General features: G+C 38.8%; 2 protein-coding genes across 4 annotated transcripts in view; one reads left to right on the forward strand and one right to left on the reverse strand.

Moving 5' to 3' along the window:
* LOC103016785 (pregnancy zone protein-like) overlaps window positions 1–9,674 on the forward strand; it is a 41,646-nt gene extending 31,972 nt beyond the window's left edge. Inside the window, 14 exon segments of the mRNA XM_028162320.2 lie at window positions 529–612; window positions 1,147–1,323; window positions 1,611–1,698; window positions 3,308–3,464; window positions 3,848–3,922; window positions 4,204–4,381; window positions 4,826–5,049; window positions 5,934–6,152; window positions 6,324–6,454; window positions 6,824–6,914; window positions 7,459–7,527; window positions 7,926–8,028; window positions 8,824–8,865; window positions 9,502–9,674. Coding sequence (XP_028018121.2) covers window positions 529–612; window positions 1,147–1,323; window positions 1,611–1,698; window positions 3,308–3,464; window positions 3,848–3,922; window positions 4,204–4,381; window positions 4,826–5,049; window positions 5,934–6,152; window positions 6,324–6,454; window positions 6,824–6,914; window positions 7,459–7,527; window positions 7,926–8,028; window positions 8,824–8,865; window positions 9,502–9,524 — 1,661 coding nt within the window. The 3' untranslated portion in view covers window positions 9,525–9,674.
* KLRG1 (killer cell lectin like receptor G1) overlaps window positions 1–24,730 on the reverse strand; it is a 185,129-nt gene that overhangs the window by 8,286 nt on the left and 152,113 nt on the right. The gene's annotated exons all lie outside the window — the stretch shown is intronic.

Consider the following 24,730-nt stretch of genomic DNA (forward strand, 5'->3'; position numbering starts at 1 on the left):
CTAGCTCACCCATGTAAGCACTTACTCTGCTTTATTTTTTTCTATAGAACTTGCCGGTATCTATCACACTAAATATTTATTTGTTATTTTATTACTCCCATCAAAATGAAAACTCTAGGATGTCAGGAAATTTCTTTTGAAAATTGCTATATCATTGCACTTAAAACAGAATCTGGTACATAGCACGCACTTAATACGTATTTATGGAGTGAATATGATTCTTTTACAACCACCAGCTATAGTAGAAATTAACATAAACAATGAAGAGAAAGAAAGAAATATAACATAAGGTATACGCTTATAAGGAAATCTATAGAAGTTTAACACAAATATATATGATTAATAGGAACTTCACTGTGAGATGAATTGTGGCTTTAGGAGAAACTTGGATTGCATCAAAGAGATTATATAATGACCAAGAGAAATGAGATGTTGGGTCTTGATCATATAGATGAAAAAATTCAAACAAAACTAGAACGTTTTTCTCATTTTTCCCTCCCTTATATATATTTGTCTTGTTTTCATTAGAAACTGGAGAACCTGAAAAGTTGTCACTAAAACTTCCTTCAAATGTGGTTGAAGGCTCTGCCAGGGCAACACATTCAGTTTTGGGTGAGTCTCCCAGCCCCAAAGAAGCAGTTGTCCATCCCCATAATTCTAGTGCATGGGGTCTCACCATCCCTTACTAATGAAGTCCCTGAGTCTAGGCGTTGGATTGAGAGAAAGAGCACCAAGCTAAGGACTGCACTGTTGAATAGATGTTGTGCTACATCTTATACCTTGATAAACTCTAAAAAGTAAAAAGGGTCATCTCTTTGTGCCCTCATCTTCAAGAGACTGGCTAGGTAGTGATGCTTCCTAATAGATTTAAAAATAATTGTTTTTTACCAGATCTGTGGCTCATCACAAAGATGTATCCTACCATTCAGATTTTTTCCTATTTTTTCCATCCTTGAACTATCTACTTTATTGTTCCCGCATTTCTCTTTCCTTTCTATTTCTTGTTTTCCTTCACCTCTTATGCTTTCTTTTCCTCCCCTTTACATATGATTTGACTTCTCACTTAGTAATCTGTCTTCTTATCCCAACATAAATCAGCTCTGAGTTCCTCTGATTTTTTTTTTTTATATATCTTTCATTCCCCAGGTGATATACTAGGCTCTGCAATGCAAAATCTTCAGAATCTTCTCCAGATGCCCTATGGTTGTGGAGAGCAGAATATGGTCCTTTTTGCCCCTAACATCTATGTTCTGAACTATCTGAATGAGACAGGACTGCTGACAGAGAAGATCAAGTCCAAAGCCATCAGCCACCTCACCAGTGGTGAGAGAATACCCCAAAAGGAAAAACATTAACTGATTCCCTAAATATCTCCTCCAGTGAACTCAAGTCAACATCCCTTTGATTAAGATTTAATAATTATTGTTGCTGTGATATCCAACAAGTTGTCCCACTATACAACCAGGAAATTCGATGGTATTATCAAGTCTTGGAGACTTCGTAGTAACATCGTAGTTTCCCTGTGACACCTCAACAAGTTTTGAGGAAAACCCTGATTCATTCTCCAATGTCTCTGCTGTTTCATAAATCTATGCAAACTTCCTCTTCAGGTTACCAAAGACAGTTGAATTGTAAGCACAGCGATGGTTCTTACAGCACCTTTGGGGATCGTCATAGTAGAAGTCAGGGAAACACTTGGTAAGATAATTATTTCCATATGCTCTCTGTAGATCCACAATATTTCAGAATTCTGGAAATAGCTATTCTCTGATACCTGGAGTTCATGCATAGAAATTTGTTATCTTTTTTTTTTTTAATTGGAGTATAATTGCTTTACAATGGTGTGTTAGTTTCTGCTTTATAACAAAGTGAATCAACTATACATATACATATATCCCCATATCTCCTCCCTCTTGAGTCTCCCTCCCACCCTCCCTATCCCACCCCTCTAGGTGGTCACAAAGCACCGAGCTGATCTCCCTGTGCTATGCGGCACTAGCATAGATAGCTTCCCACTAGCTATCTATTTTACATTTGGTAGTGTATATATGTCCATACTGCTCTCTCACTTCATCCCAGCTTACCCTTCCCACTCCCCGTGTCCCCAGGTCCATTCTCTACGTCTGCGTCTTTATTCCTGTCCTGCCCCTAGGTTCTTCAGAGCCATTTTTTTTTTTTTTAGATTCCATATATATGTTAGTATACGGTATTTGCTTTTCTCTTTCTGACTTACTTCACTCTTTATGACAGACTCTAGGTCCATCCACCTCACTACAAATAACTCAATTTCGTTTCTTTTTATGGCTGAGTAATATTCCATTGTATATATGTGCCACATCTTCTTTATCCATTCATCTGTCGATGGACACTTAGGTTGCTTCCATGTCCTGGCTATTGTAAATAGAGCTGCAATGAACAATGTGGTACATGATTCTCTTTGAATTATGGTTTTCTCAGGGTATATGCCCAGTAGTGGGATAGCTGCATTGTATGGTAGTTCTATTTTTAGCTTTTTAAGGAACCTCCATACTGTTCTCCATAGTGGCTGTATCAATTTACATTCCCACCAACAGTGCAAGAGGGTTCCCTTTTCTCTACACCCTCTCCAGCATTTATTGTTTGTAGATTTTTTGATGATGGCCATTCTGACCGGTGTGAGGTGATACCTCATTGTAGTTTTGATTTGCATTTCTCTAATGATTAGTGATGTTGAGCATTCTTTCATGTGTTTGTTGTCAATCAGTATATCTTCTTTGGAGAAATGTCTATTTAGGTCTTCTGCCCATTTCGTTATCCTTTAAAAACTCCTATGTGTGTCATCACTAGTGGAGGATCTCACCATTTCATCTATGAAAGCTCACTGTTCTGACAGTATAGTAAATAGCAGTAAAGTAAGGATCCCCCAAAACGGAAATAGAAGGCAGAAAGTGTCATAATGTGAAATGATAGAGGAAGAAGCTTCTACATTAAGGGAGGAGAGGAGGGGAAGGACAGAAAGAGACTGTGATGTAGTAAAATCATTCAGAAAATGGCAATTTTGGTGGTGGGAAGGCACCACATTTTACACATTTCACACTTTATGAGAAAAAAAAGTGAAAAGTATCGACTCTGGGGAAACCCATCAAGTTGAGAGATTTTAAAACAGATTCAGAAGTTTGCTGGACAAATAAGAGTATATTCAGTATTCAAGTATCATTTCGCCACCAATTTTCTCCACGGAATTGTGAAGCTACCTGGAGGCAATTGCACACAGTGAACTTTAAAAGTGAGATGGTCCTCAGGTCTCCATCTCTTCCTTGCTGGACAGGCTCACTGCATTTGTATTCAAGTCCTTCGCTCAAGCCCAGTCATACATCTTTGTGGAGGACTCGCACATCATGAACTCCCTTACCTGGCTCTCACAGAAGCAAAAGGAAAATGGTTGTTTCCAGCGCTCTGGATCATTGTTAAACAATGCTATTAAGGTGACGCCTTTACATTTGTTCTGGGCCCTGAGGACAGTGGCATGTAGGCGCTACGATGCTCCTATTGATTCCTCAAGTCCTGGTGACATAGCTCTGAGAAGGACAGCAGACTCTAAAGCTTCTGAAACCTAGCAATAAATCAGTTGTTTTGTATTGAAAGAAAATAGCATGCCCAAAAAGCTCCAATACATTACTAAAAGTGAGGGAAAGTGATTTGGGACAGATTTAAGAATTTTAGGGTGAAGGAGGAAGGGGAAAAATCAATAATACTGCCCAAGGAAAGATGCTTTCTGGTGAAGATGGCCAAGGGGAAAATTAGAGTTAGCTGATTCTGGCTGATGAATACTGGAGTGTTTGAGTGTCTCTGCCTCTGATCCTTACAGGGTGGGGTAGACGATGAGGTGACGCTCTCTGCCTACATCACCATTGCTCTGCTGGAGATGCCACTGCCTGTCACTGTATGTACTACCACACTCCCTGGACCTCCCTCACAAATGTAAGGAATAAAACTTGTGGAACTAGGAATCTCTGAGGAAAATGAGTTGTGATTTTCATGTTATTTAATATTAGTATATGTCACTAGAGCATAAAGGATGACAGATCTTTCGGGAAGCTGCAAAGAAAATTACCCTCTGGTCACACTGGGATGTTGCACAGGCACATCAGGGCATTTAATCTAGCGTTAGCCTGGAGACAGTTCGTTAGCCTGGTTCTGTCTTAAGGTCCATCTTCTTTATAGCACCCAGTTGTCCGCAATGCTCTATTCTGCCTGGAAAGGGCCTGGGAATCTACTTCAGAGACCCAAGGAAGTCTTGTCTATACCAAGGCATTATTGGCCTATGCCTTTGCTCTAGCAGGAAACCAGGCCAAACGAAGTGAGCTGCTTGAATCACTAGACAAAGAGGCTGTAAAAGAAGGTAAGAGCTGCTACCGCAAAAGTGACTTCCAAAAATCACCAGTGATCAAAGGGAGATGACCTATTAAATTCACACATACCATGCTTATATTATATTCTATCCATTATATTATTATAAGAAGAAGATGATGATTTATTATTGACCTAACACTGAAGTTCTCTAGGTGACGTGGGTCATTTTATCCATTCACACATTATAGACTTTAAACAGCCCAGCTTCTAATATCACACAAGTAGGTAACAGACACAAAGACACAATGTGATTGTGATTTGCTAGAACCTCAATTTACTTTCATGGCAAAGATTTGCTTGATTGGTGATTACTTAATACTTTCACTTCATGTATATCCATTCACTAGGTGAGCTCTAATTATAATGATCATTCATGAATTAGGTTTTGAAAATGTTCTCTAAGCTTAAGATTGTATCCTTTTTTATCTCAAAGAGGACTCAATCCACTGGCAACGTCCTGGGAAACCTCAAGAAGTTAATGCACTCTATTATCAACCCCGGGCTCCTTCTGTTGAAGTGGAGATGACGGCTTACACTCTCCTTGCCTATCTTACTGCCCAGCCTGCCCCATCTTCCGAAGACCTGTCTGTGGCCACACGGATTGTGAAATGGGTCACCAAGCAACAAAACCCCAGTGGGGGCTTCTCCTCCACTCAGGTCTGTGAAGAGACTCTAGGAAGAAGAATAACTCTACTAATACCCATGTAGACACAACCACATTCTAGGAGTTGAATAACTGAATAATGTTTCTAATTTATACTTTGTCTACTCCTCCATCACCAGAAAGGTTCCAGCCTCATTATTTTATATATGGATTATTTCTCTGTCCTCTGCACAATCTCTCATATTTTCTCTCCTTAGTGGATCCTCATCCATAAAGTCGATCAGCCTTCCTAAAGCAATGTTTTCATAACATTACTTCCCTTGGGGACTTCCCTGGCGGTCCAGTGCTTAAGACTCCGCACTTCCACTGCAGGGGGCGCAGCTTCGATCCCTGGTCAAGGAGCTAAAATCCCTCACGCTGCGTGGCATAGCCAAAAGGCTGATCCCTTCGCTTTTTCTGGAACTGGCTCACTCTTTTCCATGTCTTTACTACAACAACATTTCCCTCCCTGGTACTGCCTGATGCCTCTCTTCTGTCTTTATAAACCTTTCTCATTATTCAGAGAAAATCTTATTTCTCACCTTCTTCACAGCCTTTTCTTATTATGCTAGATCCAATTTCTTCTCCATTCTCTGAATTTTTCCAACAAATGTTGTTATATAAATTTATAATTATTGAAATATCCTCTACTTTATGTCAAATATTTGAGCCTCATTCCCATATGTACATTGTAAATTACTTGAACAAGGAAACTTCATTTCCCCCAAAGTACCTAGAATAGTTCATGATTAATAACCAGGTCTGAATTGACTTGAAATCCAGTTAATGAACTGTGTTGATGACTAAATAACTCTGAGAACAGTGTTGATACGGTTTACATCTGGTATGATTTTTGTTACCTTCCTCTCCTGTGCTTTCTGAACCCATCTTTTTTCAGGATACAGTGGTAGCTCTCCAAGCGCTCTCCAAGTATGGAGCAGCAACTTTCACTAAAAGGGAGAAAGCAGCTACAGTCACCATCAAGTCTTCAGAGACCTTCTCTGAAGAATTCCAAGTAGATGAAGGCAATCGCCTATTGCTGCAGGAGGTCACTTTGCCAGAGGTTCCAGGGGAGTACAGCATGGCAGTGTCAGGGTCGGGATGTGTGTACCTCCAGGTGAGACTGCCAGGGTTCAGGGGATACCACAAATGGGAGAACAAGTCTCAAGAATTCGATTTGAACTTCAAAATAGAAAAAGAAACGTGTCCTAAGGGGAGGTATAAATCACGTAGAAGAGATAGACTATTTGAGTGCAAAAATAAAGGATTTTTTTTCAATTTGTTTTAGACATCCCTGAGATATAATATCCTGCCCAAGAAAGAAGGAAAATCTCCCTTTACTCTGAAAGTTGATACTCTCCCCAAGAATTGTGATGGAGTCAATGCTCACAAGAAAGTCCAGATTCTCATCAACATTAGGTAAATCCTAAACCACTATGAGACATTTTGTAGAATATGGTGAAATAGATTTTCTTGTGCAGGGGATCTTCATTGTCCAAGGTCATACATAATAAACAAGAAATTCTTGCAATAGTTATTTAAAAGAAAATTTTCTTCACTCTTACTGGAAAGGCTTAACATTGAGAATATGATGTTACCATACCTGCAGAGTATGCATTCATAATGAGTTTTCCAAACAACTATAGCAGAAGAAAATAGAGTAGATAGCAAGGCTGAGTGGTAGCCAGGGATAAGGAACAGTAGAAATAAAAGAGGAGAGAGTTTTGTCTTGAATGAATTCCAAAGAATTTTGTTTGACTGCCTTGTCCCTATGCCTTGACTTCATAGTTATACTGGGGAACGACCCAGCTCCAACATGGTCATTGTTGATGTGAAGATGGTATCAGGCTTCATACCTGTGAAAGCATCAGTGAAAAAGGTAAACCCTAAGTTTTTTACAGATAGCAAAGTCATGGCAAATGCTGTCAATTTTATTTTGTTGATTCAGTTCTCCAAGAGATTTATTCCCTCAAACTTGTTTCTCTAGTGTGTGTTTCCATCATTTTAAAAGTGGGCATCCTAGCTATGTGGTCTCAACTATAAGATATAAGTCATAAACATGGTTAATAAAGTTCCAGCAGGCCCTGAGACTTCTAGAAATGTGTAGTGCATTGAATTATCTTCCAACTATGTACAAAAAGAAAAAGGGAGACTATATCATATGTAAGCATATACATATATTCTCCTTTTTTTTATATAGTTGGAAGATAATTCCCTCTCTAAATAGAAGGTAGATAGATAGATAAGGAGGGTTTAATAAATATTACTTTCATTATTTGTATTATTATTACTATTATTCTTGAAGAAATCAAAATTAGTGTTTGGATATCTCTGAGAAGCCATTTAGAACATAAATACCTGTAAACTGCCTCAGCCTGAAAGTTCCTCATCCCATATCTTTGGCCTTTCCTCTTGGTCAACAGCTCCAAGAAAGGCCTCAGATTCAAAGGACTGAAGTGAGCACCAACCATGTCCTGATTTACTTTGAAGAGGTAAGATTCTCTGTGATTCTGCTAGATCCGGGAGAACCACTACAGATTCTAACAAACCAACCCAGGTTCCAAAGAGTGTATTTCACCTACACAACTTCTCATATTATAAAACTCCCCGGTATAGCATTTATGAATTGTGGGGAAAGAAAATAGCTACAGAGGGAAATGAAGCTGGGCCAGGTCAACAAAGCTCAATTTACTACATTTGACTGTCCATAGAATCGTCTTTTTGCCCTTCTTTTATCTGTCATTGAGTGTATTATGCCAGTCTTAAAACCTCTCATTCTTTTCATAGGTTTTGGTATGGAGGACAGCATAAGTACAGGGTTTGATACTATCTTAAGAAAAGAGTAACTGAGTTAATCTTTGATTCCAATTCAGTTTTCCTGTCTCTCCAGCTAACCCATCAAAGCTTGAGTTTCTCCTTCTCAGTGGAACAAGACATCCCAATAAAGAATTTAAAACCAGCTACCGTAAAGGCCTATGATTATTATGAGACAGGTGAGTGGGATTCAGACATGCTGAGCCTTGAAAGGAAAAAGATGACTAACTAGGGCAGGGTCACCTTAACTGAAAGAAAACTCCACAATCTTTCACTGGAAGAAAGAGTTGAGTTTATGATCACAGGATAATCATATTCCTGTATATTAATCTGTCTTATGCCCCCAAACAAGTATTAGAATCATTCTTATAAATTGATCATAAAGCAATAAGGGGATCTATTTTTTCTAAATTCCCCTATGACATTGTTTTTTCTGGACTGAATTATTCCAGAAAGTAAAGAAGGGTAACCATAACTAAAAATGTGCGATATGAGACCCAAAATTTGATCTATTTTTGACTTGGGCCTCAGTTAGTTTCACAAATTTTGGGAAACTTTGTATAATATGTCAGGAAATTCTTCCATTTGCTCATGACTTTGAACTAGAAACTTACCAGCATCTTAGCATGCTGGTAGTGTTCAAACTTTACTCTTTCTTAGAAAAGAAAAGGTTCAGAGAGGAACGTACAACTCCAATAAGAAAAACATAGTTGTGAAAAAGGGCTATACAGTGTCCTATAGAAAGACAGTTATCCATTTGTGAAATCTGTCCCTCAACTTTATGTCCAAGCCCAATTTTCTCTTACTCCTCACTAACCAATCCCAAAAGGCTTAGTACAGAAGTAAATCCTTTTATTGGCTCTGTAACTGTGCTTTATACTTTCTTTTGTAGCTTACACACTTTATTTACAATTAACCATTCATTTGCTTATTGCTGAATGTCTTCACTCTGTCTCATCATTTTTGCATTTCAGAGGAATTCACCATTGAAGAGTACAGTGTTCCCTGCAGTGCTGGTAAAGTATAAACAGTAAAATCTAATGCCAACAAAAAGAAAATAAATAAAATATGTGTTGTCTGTGTAAAGCTGCTTCTTGAGCATATCCTTACCATATTATAAAACTCCTTGGTAAATCATTTATGAATTGAACTATCTCAAATGTATTATAGAATTTCACAGTAGAAAAAAAATGCAAGTAAAATATAATTACTGGTGTCTGGGTTGACTTGTTTGAAGATGAATCCAGGAATTTGCCACATATAAAAGGGAAATCATCTAATATTTAGTTTATGTTTCTATACTCAATGGTGATATATTTATTACACACGGCCTTTCTGGGATGTTTCTAAACTTATACTAGTTAAAGTCAGGAAACTGTTCACTATAAATTATCCATATAACACAGCACAAGAGATGTGATCTACAAGACCTTCCTTTAGGCTGATTGACAGTGTTCATCTTTGACAATACAACACTTGCTGTGAGACCTTCCACTTTCCACTTTAAAACATGAAAAAACTGAGAACAACCTTATCATTAAAAATAATTAAACTTATTAAGTTCAAATATTTATAATTAAAATATGAAAAATTATTCCTTTATTAGATCACAAAATTTCCCTAATACTTCTAACGTTTCTTCTACTGTTTAGAATCTGAACATGGAAATGCTTGAAGATGGAAACTTACAAACTTCATCAGATGAACTTCTCCAGAAACGAAGAACAAAGACTTATCAGGAGAGAAGATAGTGGGAGAAAGAAGGGACGGGAATTGGAAGTACATGAAATTTGTGTGTCGAATAAATTTGACATTTACAACTCTATCTTTTCTTTTGTTCTTTATCAATGTTATATTTCCCTTCTGAAATACATATCCATTCTCCACAGTGTTTTTTCTTGGTTGTAGGTCCTTCCCTTTCATCACTTTAAGTATATCATGCCACTCCCTTCTGGCTTGTAGAGTTTCTGCTGAGAAATCAGCTGTTAACCTTATGGGAGTTCCCTTGTATGTTATTTGTCGTTTTTCCCTTGCTGCTTTCAATAATTTTTCTTTGTCTTTCATTTTTGTCAGTTTGATTACTGTGTGTCTTGGCATATTTCTCCTTGGTTCTATCCTGTATGGGACTCTCTGCGCTTCCTGGACTTGGGTGGCTATTTCCTTTCCCATGTTAGGGAAGTTTTCGACTATAATCTCTTCAAATATTTTCTTGGGTCCTTTATCTGTCTCTTCTCCTTCTGGGACCCCTATAATGCAAATGTTATTGCATTTAATGTTGTCCCAGAGGTCTCTTAAGCTGTCTTCAGTTCTTTTCATTCTTTTTTCTTTATTCTGTTCCGTGGCAGTGAATTCCACCATTCGGTCTTCCAGGTCACTTATCCATTCGTCTGCCTCAGTTATTCTGCTATTGATTCCTTCTAGTGGTGTAGTTTTCATTTCAGTTATTGTATTGTTCATCTCTGTTTGTTTGTTCTTTAATTCTTCTAGGTCTTCGCTAAGCATTTCTTGCATCTTCTCGATCTTTGCCTCCATTCTTTTTCCAAGGTCCTGGATCATCTTCACTATCATTATTCTGAATTCTTTTTCTGGAAGGTTGCCTATCTCCATCCACTTCATTTAGTTGTTTTTCTGGGGTTTTATCTTGTTCCTTCATCTGGTACATAGTCCTCTGCCTTTTCATCTTGTCTATCTTTCTGTGAATGTGGTTTTCCTTCTACAGGCTGCAGGATTGTAGTTCTTCTTGCTTCTGCTGTCTGCCCTCTGGTGGATGAGGCTATCTAAGAGGCTTGTGCAGGTTTCCTGATGGGAGGGACTGGTGGTGGGTAGAGCTGGCTGTTGTTCTGGTGGGCAGAGCTCAGTAAAACTTTAATCTGCTTGACTGCTGATGGGTGGGGCTGGGTTCCCTCCCTGTTGGTTGTTTGCCCTGAGGCAACCCAACACTGGAGCCTACCTGGGCTCTTTGATGGGGCTAAAGGCAGACTCTGGTAGGGCTCAGGCCAAGGAGTACTTCCCAGAACTTCTGTTGCCAGTGTCCTTGTCCCCATGGTGAGCCACAGCCACCGCCTGCCTCTGCAGGAGACCCTCCAACACTAGCAGGTAGGTCTGGTTCAGTCTCCCCTGGGGTCACTGCTCCTTCCCCTGGGTCCTGATGTGCACACTACTTTGTGTGTGCCCTCCAAGAGTGGAGTCTCTGTTTCCCCCAGTCCTGTTGAAGTCCTGCAATCAAATCCCACTAGCCTTCGAAGTCTGAATCTCTGGGGATTCCTCCTCCCATTGCCGGACCCCCAGGTTGGGAACCTGACATGGGGCTCAGAACCTTCACTCCAGTGGGTGGACTTCTGTGGTGTAAGTGTTCTCCAGTCTGTGAGTCACCCACCCAGCAGTTATGGGATTTGATTTTACTGTGATTGCGCCCCTCCTACTGTCTCATTGTGGCTTCTCCTTTGTCTTTGGATGTGGGGTATCTTTTTCGGTGAGTTCCAGTGTCTTCCTGTCGATGACTGTCCAGCAGCTAGTTGTGATTCTGGTATTCTCGCAAGAGGGAGTGAGAGCACGTCCTTCTACTCCGCCATCTTGGTTCCTAATTGCCCACAGTGTTTTTTAAAACACTGAAAAACCATGCAAAGAGGTATAAGCAAAAAAACTATAGATAAATCAAAATGAAATTTCAAAAACTGTTCAAGTAACCCACAGGAAGGTGGGGAAAAGAAAACAATATTTCCAAATATTGGAAACAACCAAAACGTCCATCAGTAGGTGAAAGGTTAAACTACCTGTGGTACATTCATACTATGGAATACTACTCAGTAATAAAGAGGGACAAAGTACTGATACAGGCAACAACTTGGATGGATCTCCAAAACATTACACTGAGTGAAAAGAAAGACAATTTTAAAAGGTCATATTGTGTGATTCCTTTCATATAACATTCTTGAAATGGCAAAATCATAGAAATGGAAAATAAATTAGTGGTTTCCAGGGGTTATGGAGGCTAGAGCAAGTGGGGAGGGATGTGACTTACAAAGGGATAGCATTAGAGAGATCTTTGTGGTGATGAAATCATGCAGGTGTAGAAGCAAAAGTCCTGGTTCAAATTTTTACATTTAATTCCATCTTAAATTATTTTGTTGTCTATTGTTTGGTGAGTGAGTATCTAAACTGACATTTTTTCCTCATGTATGTAGCTTTCTAATAGTCCCATTATCATTTATGAACCAATTCAATATTACCCTGCTAATAAAACGTGACTCCCTTATCACAAAATAAATTAGCATATGTTTTAAGACTTGTTTCTAAGTGATTTATTCTGTTTCATTGATTAGCTAGTCTATTCTTTCACATGTACTAAAATATTTGAATTACTGTGGCTTAATAAAATATTTTAATAATTACTCTGGCTGGTCCATTCTCATTTCTCTGTTTTCACCTTTTCTTTGCAATACTAAGCTTATTATTTATTCCAGGTAAAATTTTGAAATCTTTTTATGATGTGAATTATACCCATAGTCACATTGAGCACTGTTTGGAAATTCATTGAATACTAATAAATTTATAATGATTATGAATGTCAACTTTTTTACAATATTTAGCCTTCCCTGTTCAGACACATTTTATCTTCATTTATTCATTTCACATGAAGTGAATTCTAATTCTGACTTAATTTCTAAATTTGGACTGAACTACAGAATAAAACTTAGAGATTACTTTCATAGACATAAATAGTAAGATAAGTTGAATGAATAATACAGTGTATACAAGGAGACAAATTAAAATATAAGGGCAAAAATAAAATTACAAGATAAGGAAAGACTAGAACAATATTTCTTATTTGTTGATAGAAACCACTGAAAGATTTTTAAAAAAAGAATTATTTCAGAGATGCATTATAGATAGTCCATCTTCTAAGCAATGGCAGGAAGAAGAAAGCAAATTTTTTTTGATCTTTCTAATTTCTGATACAGTCCATTTGTGCAGAGCGGGGCTGTTTTCATGCTTTTGATGGTTTAGCACACATATCTCTCTTCTACACTTAGACAATTCCATGCCTTAAAACATTATTTGGAGGGAGGAGCTTCAAGATGGCGGAAGAGTAAGATGCGGAGATCACCTTCCTCCCCACAAATACATCAGAAATACATCTACATGTGGAACAACCCCTACAGAACACCTACTGAACGCTGGCAGAAGACCTCAGACCTCCCGAAAGGCAAGAAACTCCCCACATACCTGGGTAGGGCAAAAGAAAGAAGAAAAAACAGAGACAAAAGAAAGAATAGGGACGGGACCTGCCCCAGTGGGAGGGAGCTGTGAAGGAGGAAAGGTTTCCACACACTAGGAGGCCCCTTCGTGGGCGGAGACTGCGGGTGGCGGAGGGGGGAAGCTTCGGAGCCATGGAGGAGAGCGCAGCAACAGGGGTGCAGAGGGCAAAGCGGAGAGATTCCCGCACAGAGGATCGGTGCCGACCAGCGCTCACCAGCCCGAGAGGCTTGTCTGCTCACCTGCCAGGGCGGGCGGGGGCTGGGAGCTGAGGCTCAGGCTTCAGAGGTCAGATCCCAGGGAGAGGACTGGGGTTGGCTGCATGAACACGGCCTGAACAGGGCTAGTGCACCACAGCTAGCCAGGAGGGAGTCCAGGTAAAGGTCTGGAGCTGCCGAACAGGCAAGAGACTTTTTCTTGCCTCTTTGTTTCCTGGTGCGTGAGGAGAGGGGATTCAGAGCGCCGCTTAAAGGAGCTCCAGAGACGGGTGCGAGCCGCGGCTATCAGCACGGACCCCAGAGACGGACATGAGACGCTAAGGCTGCTGCTGCCGCCACCAAGAAGCCTGTGTGCGAGCACAGGTCACTCTCCACACCGCCCCTCCCGGGAGCCTGTGCAGCCCGCCACTGCCAGGGTCCCGTGATCCAGGGACAACTTCCCCGGGAGAACACACAGCGCGCCTCAGGCTGGTGCAACATCACACCAGCCTCTGCCGCCGCAGGCTCACCTCACATCCGTACCCCTCCCTCCCCCCGGCCTGAGTGAACCAGAGCCCCTGAAGCAGCTGCTATTTAACCCCGTCCTTTCTGGGTGGGAACAGACGCCCTCAGGTGACCCACAACGCCCTCAGGTGACGCAGAGGCAGGGCCAAATCCAAAGCTGAATCCCAGGAGCTGTGTGAACAAAGAAAAGGGATATCTCTCCCAGCAGCCTCAGGAGCAGCGGATTAAATCTCCACAGTCAACTTGATGCACCTGCATCTGTGGAATACCTGACTAGATGACAAATCATCCCAAATTGAGGAGGTGGGGGCTTCCTGGTGGCGCAGTGGTTGAGAATCTGCCTGCTAATGCAGGAAACACGGGTTCGAGCCCTGGTCTGGGAAGATCCCACATGCCGCGGAGCAACTAGGCCCGTGAGCCACAACTACTGAGCCTGCGCGTCTGGAGCCTGTGCTCCGCAACAAGAGAGGCCACAATAGTGAGAGGCCCGCGCACCGCGATGAAGAGTGGCCCCCACTTGCCACAACTGGAGAAAGCCCTAGCACAAAAAAAAAAAAACAAAAAAAAAAAAAACAAATTGAGGAGGTGGACTTTGGGAGCAACCGTATATATATTTTTTCCCTTTTTCTCTTTTTGTGACTGTGTATGTGTATGCTTCTGTGTGTGATTTTGTCTGTATAGCTTTGCTTTTACTATTTATCCTAGTGTTCTGCCTGTCCGTTTTTGGGTTTTTTTTTCCTTTTTTTTAGTATAGTTTTTAGTGCTTGTTATCACTGGTGGATTTGTTTTTTGGCTTGGTTGCTCTCTTCTTTCTTTCTTTTTTTTATTACTTTTAAAATTGTTTTTAATAATTTTTATTTTTTATTTTAATAACTTTATTTAATTTAATTTATTTTATTTTATTTTATCTTTTTCATTCTTTCTTTTTTTCTCCCTTTTATTCTGAGCCGTGTGGATGACAGGCTCTTGGTGCTCCACCGAGGCATCAGGGCTGTGCCTCTGAGGTGGGAGAGCCAAGTTCAGGACATTGGTCCACCAGAGACCTCCCAGCTCCACATAATATCAAACAGCAAAAATCTCCCAGAGATTTCCATCTCAAAGCCAAGACCCAGCTCCACTCAACTACCGGCAAGGTATAGTGCTGGACACCCTTTGCCAAACAACTAGCAAGACAGGAACACAACCCCGCCCATTAGCAGAGAGGCTGCCTAAGATCATAATAAGGTCACAGACACCCCAAAACACACCACCAGACTTGGACCTGCCCACCAAAAAGACAAGATCCAGCCTCATCCACTAGAACACAGGCACTAGTCCCCTCCACCAGGAAGCCTACACAACCCACGGAACCAACCTTAGCCACTGGGGGCAGACACCAAAAACAATGGGAACTACAAAAAACTACAGGGACATTCCATCCAAAAACAACAGAATACACTTTCTTTTCAAGTGCTCATGGAACATTTTCCAGGATAGATCATACCTTGGGTAACAAATCAAGCCTTGGTAAATTTCAGAAAATTGAAATCATATCAAGTATCTTTTCCGACCACAACACTATGAGACTAGATATCAATTACAGGAAAAAATCTGTAAAAAATACAAACACATGGCGGCTAAACAATACACTACTTAATAACCAAGAGATCACTGAAGAAAGCAAAGAGGAAATCAATAAATACCTAGAAACAAATGACAATGAAAACACGACGACCCAAAACCTACAGGATGCAGCAAAAGCAGTTCTAAGAGGGAAGTTTATAGCAATACAATCCTACCTTAAGAAAGAAGAAACGTCTCAAATAAACAACCTAACCTTACACCTAATGCAATTACAGAAAGAAGAACAAAAAACCCCCCAAAGTTAGTGGAAGGAAAGAAATCATAAAGATCAGATCAGAAATAAATGAAAAAGAAATGAAGGAAACGATAGCAAAGATCAATAAAACTAAAAGCTGGTTCTTTGAGAAGATTAAAAAAATTGATAAACCATTAGCCAGACTCATCAAGAAAAAAAGGGAGAAGACTCAAATCAATAGAATTAGAAATGGAAAAGGAGAAGTAACAACTGACACTGCAGAAAAACAAAGGATCATGAGAGATTACTACAAGCAATTGTATGCCAATAAAATGGACAACCTGGAAGAAATGGATAAATTCTTAGAAATGCACAACCTTCCGAGACTGAACCAGGAAGAAATAGAAAATATGAACAGACCAATCACAAGCACTGAAATTGAAACTGTGATTTAAAATCTTCCAACAAACAAAAGCCCAGGACCAGATGGCTTCACAGGCGAATTCTATCAAACATTTAGAGAAAAGCTAACACCTATCCTTCTCAAACTCTTCCAAAAAATAGCAGAGGGAGGAACACTCCCCAACTCATTCTACGAGGCCACCATCACCCTGATACCAAAACCAGACAAAGATGTCACAAAGAAAGAAAACTACAGGCCAATATCACTGATGATCATAGATGTAAAAATCCTCAACAAAATACTAGCAAACAGATTCTAACAGCACATTAAAAGGATCCTACACCATGATCAAGTGGGGTTTATCCCAGGAATGCGAGGTTTCTTCAATATACGCAAATCAATCAATGTGATACACCATATTAAAAAACTGAAGGAGAAAACCATATGATCATCTCAATAGATGCAGAGAAAGCTTTCAACAAAATTCAACACCCATTTATGATAAAAACCCTCCAGAAAGCAGGCATAGAGGGAACTTACCTCAACATAATAAAGGTCATATATGACAAACCCACAGCCAATATTGTCCTCAATGGTGAAAAACTGAAACCATTTCCACTAAGATCAGGAACAAGACAAGGTTGCCCACTCTCACCACTATTATTCAACATAGTTTTGCAAGTTTTAGCCACACCAATCAGAGAAGAAAAAGAAATAAAAGGAATCCAAATTGGAAAAGAAGAAGTAAAGCTGTCACTGTTTGCAGATGACATGATACTATACATAGAGAATCCGAAAGATGCTACCAGAAAACTACTAGAGCTAATCAATGAATTTGGTAAAGTAGCAGGATAGAAAATTAATGCACAGAAATCTCTTGCATTCCTATACACTAATGTTGAAAAATCTGAAAGAGAAATTAAGGAAACACTCCCATTTACCATTGCAACAAAAAGAATAAAATATCTAGGAATAAAACTACCTAAGGAGACAAAAGACCTGTATGCAGAAAATTATAAGACACTGATGAAAGAAATTAAAGATGATACAAATAGATGGAGAGATATACCATGTTCTTGGATTGGAAGAATCAACATTGTGAAAATGTCTCTACTACCCAAAGCAATCTACAGATTCAATGCAATCCCTATTAAACTACCACTGGCATTTTTCACAGAACTAGAACAAAAAATTTCACAATTTGTATGGAAACACAAAAGACCCCGAATAGCCAAAGCAATCTTGAGAAAGAAAAAATGGAGCTGGAGGAATCAGGCTCCCTGACTTCAGACTATACTACAAACTATAGTAATCAAGACAGTATGGTACTGGCACAAAAACAGAAATATAGATCAATGGAACAGGATAGAAAGCCCAGAGGTAAACCCACGCACATATGGTCACCTTATCTTTGACAACGGAGGCAGAAATATACAATGGAGAAAAGACAGCCTCTTCAATAAGTGGTGCTGGGAAAACTGGACAGCTACATGTAAAAGAATGAAATTAGAACACTCCCTAACACCATACACAAAAATAAACTCCAAATGGATTAAAGACCTAAATGTAAGGCCAGACACTATCAAACTCTTAGAGGAAAACATAGGCAGAGCACTCTATGACATACATCACAGCAAGATCTTTTTTGACCCGCCTCCTAGAGAAATGGAAAAAAAAACAAAAATAAACAAATGGGACCTAATGAAACTTAAAAGCTTCTGCACAGCAAAGGAAACCATAAACAAGACGAAAAGACAACACTTAGAATGGGAGAAAATATTTGCAAATGAAGCAACTGACAAAGGATTAATCTCCAAAATTTACCAGCAGCGCATGCAGCTCAGTATCAAAAAAACAAACAACCCAATCCGAAAATGGGCAGAAAAACTAAATAGACATTTCTCCAAAGAAGATATACAGATTGCCAACAAACACATGAAAGAATGCTCAACATCATTAATCATTAGAGAAATGCAAATCAAAACTACAATGAGATATCATCTCACACCGGTCAGAATGGCCATCATCAAAAAATCTACAAACAATAAATGCTGGAGAGGGTGTGGAGAAAAGGGAACCCTCTTGCACTTTTGGTGGGAATGTAAATTGATACAGCCACTATGGAGAACAGTATGGACGTTCCTTGAAAAACTAAAAATAGAACTACCATACGACCCAGCAATCCCACTACTGGGCATATACCCTGAGAAAACCATAATTCAAAGAGAATCATGTACCACATTGTTCATTGCAGCTCTATTTACAATAGCCAGGACATGGAAGCAACCTAAGTGTCCATCGACAGATGAATGGATAAAGAAGATGTGGCACAGATATACAATGGAATATTACTCAGCCATAAAAAGAAATGAAATTGAGTTATTTGTAGTGAGGTGGATGGACCTAGAGTCTGTCATACAGAGTGAAGTAAGTCAGAAAGAGAAAAACAAATACCGTATGCTAACACATATATATGGAATCTAAGGAAAAGAAAAAAAAAGGTCATGAAGAACCTAGGGGCAAGACGGGAATAAAGACACAGACCTACTAGAGAATGGACTTGAGGATACGGGGAGCGGGAAGGGTAAGCTGTGACAAAATGAGAGAGTGGCATGGACATATATACACTACATTTGTTTTTAAAGTAAAAAGAGTCATGGAAATCCTGTCTTGATCCACTAGTACAGTCTGAAAGTTGTCTAAGGAATAACAGCTCAGAAACCTGAATCCAAGAGTCTATTCTTTGAGGTATCAAAGTTCAGAGGATCTAGTAGAATCCTTTCCAGAAGCCTTCAGCAAGCATCAAGAAGCAGATACCTGCTTGATAATAAAATTACTTAATTTATCACAGTAATCAATAATATCACATGAAGGATGGCAAAATTTTCTGTAGTCATACTGCACATAGCTATTTTATAGTTTTGATCAATGTTTTCTTAAGAAAACATTTTCTTAAGTATATACCATTATCAGGGAAGACATTGACAAATCTCCAGAGCCTTCACATAAAAGGTACAATTTCTGAAATATTTATATTAATAATATTCTACCTATACAAACTTAACCTAGGGAAGGCTGAGTGTATCTTCCAATTTGATCATTTTTCCGATGTATCTCTTACAAACCTAATAAGTTAATTAATAAATATAATGAAAAGTATGCTGAATTTAATTTTTTTAAATTTAGGATTCAATCTTGGAAGGAAAAAGAGAGTTGCCAAATTGCAACTGCTATCTAGATTAAACAGGGGAAACATTCCTTTATTAGCTATTATTTAATCAAAGTGATAAAATATTTTTAAATTAACATAAAAGAAGATAACATGATTGTAAAGCCAACACAAAGCAGAGAGAAATATTCTGGTGCAATATTGAATAAACGTTATCTGGATACATTGCAACAGAAAAAAATAATAAACTCAACCATTGTTAACAGCAAAATCTACTAAATTGAGAGCATAAATAAAAGAAAAAGGACTTTTCTCAGATTCATTAAAAACACAATATATTTAAATAATACCTACTATATTCCAGATAAATGACCACAATTTAATTTCTAAAACCAATATACCATTTAACAAAGAGAAACCCAAATTTTAGCTTTGCATTAATATAATATTTTATAGTAAGTTTCATAAGCTTTTAAAAATTCTGTTAGTTGTTTTCTTGCTGCTTTTATACTTCTTCTCTGTTCCTTTCTTCTCCTATTCCGTTCCTTTGTGGTTCGGTGACTTTCTTTAGTGTTATGTTTAGATTCCTTTCTCATTATCTTTTGTACATCTGCTATAGGCTTTTGCTTGTGGTTAACTTGAGGTTCACATATAACAGCCTATATATGTAACAGTCTATTTCAAGGTGCTAGCAAGTTAAATTTGAACACATTCTTAAAAACTCTACCTTTTTACTTCCCCTTCCCACACTTTATGTCTTTATGTCATATTTTACACCTTTGTATTTCGAGTTTCCTTTAACTTATTGTTAACTACCTACTTACTGTGGTTGTTAATTTTACTCTTTTGTCTTTTAACCTTCATACTAGCTTTACAAGAGCTTAACCCACTATCTTTACTATATACTTGCCTTTACCAGTGAGATTTTTACTTACATATGTTTTCTTGTTATTAGTTAGTACTTTTCTTTCCAGCTTAAGGAAGTCCCTTTAACATTTCTTGTAAAGTTGGTTTAGTGGTGATGAACTCCTTTAGCTTTTTCTTCTGTGGAAAACTCTTTATCTCTCCTTCAGTTCTAAATGATGACCTTGCTGGGTAGAGATTCTTGGTTGGAAGTTTTTTCCTTCACAACTTTGAATCTATCATGCCACTCCCTTCCGGCCTGCAGACTTTCTGCTGAAAACTCAGCTGATAGTCTTAGGGGGTTCCCTTGTATGTAACAAGTTTTTTTTTTTTTTTCTCTTGCTGTTTTTAAGATTCTTTAAGTTTTGATATTTTAGTTATAACGTGCCTTGGTATAGATCTCTTTGATTCCTCTTATAAGGAACTCTCTGTGCTTCCTGAACCTGGATGTCTGTTTCTTCCAGGTTAGGGATGTTTTCAACCATTATTTCTCAAATAAATTTTCTGTCTCTTTCTCTCTCTGTTCTCCTTCTGGGACTCCTATGATATAAATGTTATCCTGCTTGATGTTGTCCCATAGGCCTCTTAAACTATCTCCACTCTTTCTAAATTCTTTTTTCTCTTTGCTGCTCTATTTGGGTGAGTTCCACTGCTCTGCCTTTCAGGTCACTGATCCGATCTTCTGCTTCACTTAGTCTTCCGTTAAACCCCTCAAGCCTATTTTCAGTTCATTTATTATATTCTTCAGCTCTGTGACTTCTGTTTGGCACTTTCTTATATCATCCATCTCTTTGTTGAAACTCTCACTATGTTCATCCATTCTTTCCTAAGTTCAGTGAGCATTTTTTGACTATATGAACTCTTCTTTTCAGATAGATTACTTACCTCCATTTAATTAAGGTCTTTTTCTGAAGTTTTGTTTTGGTCTATCCTTTGAAGCATCTTCCTCTGTTTCCTCATTTTGCTTGACTCTCTGTGTTTGAGTCTACATATTAAGTGAAACAGCTAACTCTCCCAGTCTGGAAGGAGTGGCCTTGTGTAGGAGATGAGACTTAACATTTATCCTTGCCCGAGTTTTTGGTTGTCTCTCAAACCTGTGTGATTGTCTAAGTTTTGTTCTTGATAGGTCCCAGTTGTTGAGGGTGTTTCAAGACCTGTCTGTGTTCCAAAAAGAGTGATCTCAGTCAGCACCTAGTTTCAGGCTGATCAAAAGCCAGATCCTCGGGCAGCAGCTTTAAACTATGTAAATATATATAGTTCTGTGGGTCTGCAATTGTTGACCCTGATGACCTCCAGACCAGGAGATCTGGGGATATTTCCCTAGGCAACAGTTGCAAAATTGAGGTTTCGTATGAGTGTATATGCTCACTTCTCGAAGGTACCAGCAAGCCATGGCAAGGCCAGGGGAGGGTGCCACAATGGTGTCTTCCTGCCTATGTTCCCCACGAGTGCATCTGCAGCCTCTAGATGAGTGGCAATCCTGAAGCCTGTCCCTCAGGTTAAAGTTCCAGGACAAGTAAATGCCTTTTTCACAGCAGACTGTGGGTATGCTTCTTTCTGCTGTCTGTGCAGTGCCCTGGGTGTGGTAGCCTACCTAGAACTGTCTTTCTAATTGTCATAGACTTGTGGGGCCTGGGGAGGTTAGTGCCTCTGGCCACCAGCACCAGGTGATCAAGAGGTGTCCTGTGCGAACTGTGCTTACCCCCACCCCGACCCCAGCCTTAGCAAGGCTGCAGGAGAGCATTGAGGGTGGGGCACATCTGCAGCTTTAGTGATGCAGGGGACAAGTGCTGGGAGCAGAGCTTGCCTGCAGCTTGAGCGAGGCCAGGAGAGAGTGCTGAGGGGAGGGGTGCGGGGGGCTTGCGGGGGACAGCTGCAGTTTTAGTCACACACAAGCACTTCTTTTGAATTACTTTCTCCCAGGGCCTCCTACTCAATCCTCTGTCAAGAAATCCGCCTAGGACTTCCCTGGTGGCACAGTGGTTGAGAATCCGCCTGCCAATGCAGGGGACACGGGTTCGATCACTGGGCCAGGAAGATCCCACATGCCGCGAAGCAACTAAGCCCGTGCGCCACAACTACTGACCCCATGTGCCACAACTACTGAAGCCTGCATGCCTAGAGCCCATGCTGCACAACAAAAGAAGCCACCACAATGAGAAGTCCGTGCACCGCAATGAAGAATAGCCCCCGCTCACCTCAACTAGAGAAAGCCCACGCACAGAAACGAAGACCCAACACAGCCAAAGATAATTAATTAATTAATTAAAAACAAACAAAACAATGGTTCTTTCCTTAAAAAAAAAAAAAAGAAATCCCCCTAAAGTTAAAGTTATACCTCACTCAATCCCAGACATGAATCTGTATTATGAGTTACTGGCATAGTGACATGTCCCATGACCTTCAAAGGTAGCTTTCTTTGACACCTGCTTATCAGAATTTGGAAGGCGTTGAAGAAAGGTGGATTGAAAGTTCCTCATCAGGAGCTTTGCTGTCAAAGTTAAAGAAAGTTCATTCTCACTAGAACATAAATTTTATCCTCTGGAAATGACTCAGAGCCTGTCAGACAGAGTTTAGCCTTCAGAGTAATGAGGCAATCGCTGAGAGCATCAACCCTTTCAGGGGACCTGTGCCCAACTAGAACTCTGTTTGGAGGCACTGGGGTGGAGCTTGTTTGCAAATAGCAGCCACATAAAGCCTGGTAAATTCGAAAGGTCTCAGGGACCAGGCTGAGAGCTGAGAGCTGGGCACAATACGATACTTGCGATTTGTCCCTCAATATGGGGAAAGGCAGACTTCTTCACTCGTGTCTCATGCTATTTCTCCTCGTCCTGTTTTCTACCAACACCTCAGACTCTGCAGAACCGTAAGTCTCACCCAAAGTCCCTTCCTCAAGAGCCTGTTTTTTATTTCAGTCTCTCCCTTATATCTTTGCTTTGCCTTTCCTATTAAATGCTACCCTTCCATTCCTTAAGATATCTTAAAATTATAATAGAGTAATACATTTTGTCTTTCATCTATCTTACATTCTTGAAATAATGCTTTTCATTGGGTCAGTAACAGTCATAAACACAATAAGTAGTCATTAGGAAGCATGATTTGATTAGACACCAAAATCTCCGACTCCACCCTCACAGAATCATTCTTTCAGATGGAAGGTATTGACTATAAAAATACTTAAAATGTACAGTCAGGAGTAATTTAACTCATATTGTAGATTATATGTGTACAGAAAGTAATGAACGTGTTAAATTATATCATGAGCATATAATTTGCAAAATCCATACTGTGGAAAACTGACAAACAATTAGATTTATCCAACACATAAAATGTCCCAGAAGGAGAAGCAGAGAGAGCCTATGGAATTAACCAGGTATAAAAGGCACATCAATCAATCAATCACAAGGTAGAGGCCTAATTTTGATCTTGATTCCAAAGACATTTTTTAAAACATCATGACATTTTAATAAGCAGTTATAAATTTTTACTGGCTGAATATTTAAATATTTATGATATTAAAATATTTTGCTAAATGTTTATGTATAATAATGATAACGCATTTTTGCTTAAAAAATAATCCTTTTCTTCTGGAAATACATATTGAAATATTTACAGGTTTTGCTTCAAAATTATAATGGGAAAGGTGAAGTGGTTAGGTGAATGTAGATGGGAATGTGGCTGGGATATAGGTAAGGCAAGAGTGTACATAGATTGTTGGATATTAGAACTGAGTATTGTGAGTCTAGTAGTTTATTATATTAATGTAATATTGTGGATAATTTTTGATTCATTTTATTATTTTGTCTAATTTTATGTATGTTTGAAATTCTCCACATAAAAACTTTAAAATTAAAAGGAAATAACAATAAAAGTTACAAACATTTAGAATTGAACAAAAATTAAAACATTACATATCAAAATACCTAATTTATTTGTTTAAATACCTGGTACACATAGAAGTACATTTTATAAACCTAAACTAACTATATGTATGGGAAAATCAAGAAAGATTGTTAAATGGATGAAATGAGTTAGAAAAAAAGCTAGAAAAATGAGAAAAAAGATAAATATAAAGAATGTTGACAGAAATTGTGAAGAACAGAAATTAATAAAGTGGAAGTCAACAAAATGATAGAATCAAGAAAACAAAAAGTCAGTATTCTAAAGATTAATAAAACAGATAACTGGTAAATTTGAAAGCCTCGATGAAAATTATAATGCTCTAGAAGAATAAAAAATTATACAAATTATCAAAATTGAGGTTAGATTATTTTGAAAAATTGAATAAACCATTGACCATAAATGAAAGTGAATTAGGAGTAAAAAGTATTCCTTCACTTACAAAAGAGAGTAGCGTAACAATACTTTACAGAAAATTTTCACCAAGCTTTCAAGAAAATGATAATCCTTAACCTAAAAACACTATTTAGAGAGCAGAAAAAGAATACCTATACAAATCATTTTAAGAGTCTAATATCACAAGAATCACACAAAAAAAGAAAAGAAAATTAAATATCAATCTCACTTACGAACACAAACGTAAAATGCAAAATAAAATATTGCCAATTTGTTTCAGCTATGTATTTAGTTAATTTTACATTAGCTGCTTTAACAGTAAACCCTAAAACTC

The sequence above is a fragment of the Balaenoptera acutorostrata genome, chromosome 11 (assembly GCF_949987535.1).
Source record: "Balaenoptera acutorostrata chromosome 11, mBalAcu1.1, whole genome shotgun sequence".
NCBI lineage: Eukaryota > Metazoa > Chordata > Mammalia > Artiodactyla > Balaenopteridae > Balaenoptera > Balaenoptera acutorostrata.